The following is a 3788-nucleotide window of genomic DNA, read 5'->3' as shown; positions in this document are numbered from 1 at the left end:
GGAGAGAAAAAGTCTCAGTCTAACTGGTTTATTACAGACCTTCCTCTAATTCTAGCTTTCAATAACACTATCTTTACAGCATTTCATTTCATTTGACGAAACAAACTGCTTAATGGAGCTTTAAAGAATATGTTTCTGGGGGCAAAAAAAGAAATGCTTGGAACGCCATATACTTTTAAGCATCACATGCAGTAGTTGCTGTGAATTTGTCTGCTGCTCATCTATGGATGTGAATTTCTTGTTCCACCACATCCCAAAGGTGCAGATCTAGTGACTGTGGAGGTCATTTGAGTACAGTGACTTAAATTTCATCTCTATGAAAGCTGTTTAAGATGACTTGAGCTTCTTGACATAGTGCAAGAGTGCCAAGAAAATATCCACTGCACAATTACATGACCAGCAGCCTGAAGTCTTAATACATGGCACAAGGGATTCAAGATTTCATGTTGTTCACACCTAATTTTGACCTTGCCCCCCAAATGCTGCAGCAGAAATCAGGACTCATCAGAACAGCCAGCATTACTGTCCAGCTCGCATGAACTCAGTTTTTTGTTTTTAGCTTCCAGTATTAGTCCCTAATCTGGTCTTCTGTTGCTTTAGCCCATGTGCTTCAAGGTTCGAGATGCTCTTATGCATACCTTATACGTTATAACGAGTGATTAGTTTCTGCTGCCTTCCTATCAGTTGAAGCAATCTGTCCATTCTCCTCTGACCGCTGTCATCAACAAAGCATTTTTGCCCAGAGAACTCACTGGATATTTTCTCTTTTTCAGACCAGTCTCTTTCAACCCTAGAGATGGTAATGTTGGAAAATCCCAGTGGATCAGCAGTTTCTGAAATATTCTGAGCAGCCCATCTGGCACAAACAACAATGCCACATTTAAAGACACATAATTTACCCTTCTTCCCTATTGTGATAATCAATTTGAACTTCACCAGGTCAACTTGACCATGTCTACGTGCCTAAATGCGCTGAATTGTTGCCATCCGACTGGCTGATTAGATATTTGTGTCCATAAACAGATGTGTTGAAATCAGCTTTGTACATTTCAAAGTTTACAGTATGTGATTCAATTCTGTTTACAGGAATTAATCACATGCCTTATTCTGACTCATGTAATGGCATATTATTTGGCCTAAACCAGAGATTTAGTAAGAAAACACTTTCTGTGATTAACCATCATTGGTGAATTTGCAGTCTTAGATGGCTAAAAGGTTACTTGGGTTAAAAGCTCCAAATGAAAGAATGTGTGTGCTTGTGTGTTTTTCCTTCAAGCTAACAGAGAAAATGAGAAATACTTTATTTATCTTATCTGTTTGGAAATAGGTATATGTCTGAATAAGCTGTCACTTAAACGCTCCATAAACAAATTATCCCCAGTGGGAAAACTGGATGGCGTTGTGTCTGTGAGAAGCCTCTCTTTTCTCTCACTCTCGTTTTGCTCCTCGATGTGTGCATATCTGCACGTCTCTCCCCAGTATATTTGCCATTAAGAGGGACTAAGCATTTCATTATAAGTCTACTGAGCTCCCACTGTGTCATTGAAGCTAGAAGCCAGTTTGGCTTTCTTTTTCAGAGATACTAATAACAGAATCAAAGGAGGGAGCATGTGTTTGCGTGTGCGGGTATGTGTTTGTGTGTCTATGTACTCTGGTAATACTGATGTAATCGCAGGCTCAATCCCAATTAGCCTAGAGGGTAACTCTGTAATAATCCCTACCCCTGGGCATAATGGCCTATTAAAGCAGCAGTGGACAGAATAAATGAGTGTGTCTACAGATAGAGAGGGAGAAAGAAGGAAGGGGAAGGAAGAAATAAGAGTATGGGAGGAAGGGGTGAGGGGCAAGAAAGGTTGTAGGAAGGGAATGAAATAAATGGAATAAAAAGAGCCACAGATGATAGCATCATGGCTAAAATTATTTTGAACCTTATTTTGTCCATCCATCCATCCATCCATCCATCCATTCGCTTCTCCTTTTCAGGGTTGCGGGGGGCGCCGGAGCCTATCCCAGCTGTCATAGGGCGAGAGGCGGGGTACACCCTGGACAGGTCGCCAGTCTGTCACAGGGCCAACACACAGGGACAGACAACCATTCGCACTCACTTTCATTCACACATTCACACCTAGTGACAATTTGGATTTTCCAATTAACCTAACCCCACAAGCTGCATGTCTTTGGACGGTGGGAGGAAGCCGGAGTACCCGGAGGGAACCCACGCAAACACGGGGAGAACATGCAAACTCCACACAGAAAGACCCGGCCTGATGTTGGAATTGAACTCAGGACCTTCTTGCTGTGCGGCAACAGTGCTAACCACCGTGCCACCAATACCTTATTATTAAGGTATTTTGTTTCTACCTTAATAATAACTTCCAGCTTTATGTGCATCAGTTTAATGGGCACCAAGTTTGCTTATTTTCAGCTCATTATTTTTATTCTTGGAATCGACAAGAGCGGCTTTGAAAATTAGCATTTCAAACTCACGCTTAATTACCTTGTAGTGGAACTTGATGTGACCCCCCCTTTAGTTCATCCCCTGTCTCAAACTAAGCCATTTTAGTAACCTCCCATGTCCAATAATCAGGCTTGATTATTGGTTCTATAGAGTTTTCATTTACTGTCCATTGAAAGAAAAAAACACTGCCCAAGAAGCATAACCAATTCGGCCGTTGAGTGGCAAGTCTTTTTCCTAGAAGGAGTTTCCTACATGAATGTTTTTCCATATAGTTCAATAGCAAATATAATGTAAGCGTACATGTGATATGTTTTTATGTAGGCAAACCCACCTGATGATAAATCTACTCGGTAGCTTTTGGCCGCTTTCGTCACATTGATGTGAACCGCAACCTTGCCGTCCTCAAGCGAGATCTCCAGAGTGCCATCATCAAGATTGCTGAATAGGAGGAGGCCATGAGGGTTCCACGTACGAAACTGGAAGCCCACGGATACCGTGTTATGATTGGCTCGACCAGGCAACTGCAGGAAACTGGTGGCGTTGAAAAAGACTGGGAAGGTGTGGGTCTCCGCACAGGTGAAGGACAGGTTTCGCTGTTAGCATACAGAATTAGAAAAAAGAAAGAACAAAGATGGACAACGGGAGATTAATTAGTTTTTAAACAGAGAAGTCAAAAACAGAGATAATGCCTTTAAGGGGGCTTGCCTGTGAAATAAATGCCTCAAACACTTAAGGAAATCTTGTACTTCACCACCCTTTTGTTGCTTTTAATCTCACTTCTGCGTGATTACTTTCACATGTTAGTGACTGAAGCGAGATTGAAAGACTGATGAAGCTTGAACACACTCATCTTTTTCTTCTAGCTCTACCTGTCTTTGAAATGTAACTATTTTCATCTTATTAATCACTTTATCTAAAATTTTATCGACCTTTATTTAACATCAGCAACTATGTATAATTTAGATTCACCAATCAAGTTGATATGCAAGTCTCTGGATTATTGGGAGAAGTGGGAACACTTGAAGAAAAGCCATCTATCAGGAAAAAGCAGAACATATAAACTAGAATCCAGCTGACCAGGAGATCCTCCCTGCTGTGAGCAATAGTAGTAACTAATGCACTGCTGTGCTGAGAAACAGGGTTAAACAGTAACCTGGGTGAATTTTATGTGCTGCAGAAAAACAAACACTATTGTGGTATTTAGGCACTAATTATCATTGAATTTCTCCAACCTTGTGCTCTTAATCTAGTCATTAGCAAGCACACAGCATTGAGCTGCCTTTCCAACTATAGATGATTCCTGATTGTGTGTGTGTGTGTGTGTGTGTGT

The 3788-nt window shown here is 41.2% G+C and overlaps 1 protein-coding gene across 1 annotated transcript in view; it reads right to left on the bottom strand.

Annotated features, from left to right (window-relative positions):
• cntnap2a (contactin associated protein 2a) overlaps nucleotides 1–3788 on the bottom strand; it is a 384903-nt gene that overhangs the window by 180356 nt on the left and 200759 nt on the right. Inside the window, exon 8 of the mRNA XM_013915179.1 lies at nucleotides 2790–3051. Coding sequence (XP_013770633.1) covers nucleotides 2790–3051 — 262 coding nt within the window. The remainder of the gene's footprint in view (nucleotides 1–2789; nucleotides 3052–3788) is intronic.

Source organism: Pundamilia nyererei, unplaced genomic scaffold (genome assembly GCF_000239375.1).
Source record: "Pundamilia nyererei isolate P.nyererei 1_Seehausen unplaced genomic scaffold, PunNye1.0 scaffold00007, whole genome shotgun sequence".
In the NCBI taxonomy this organism is placed as follows: Eukaryota; Metazoa; Chordata; class Actinopteri; order Cichliformes; family Cichlidae; genus Pundamilia; species Pundamilia nyererei.
This window is presented reverse-complemented; position numbering and strand designations above follow the sequence as displayed.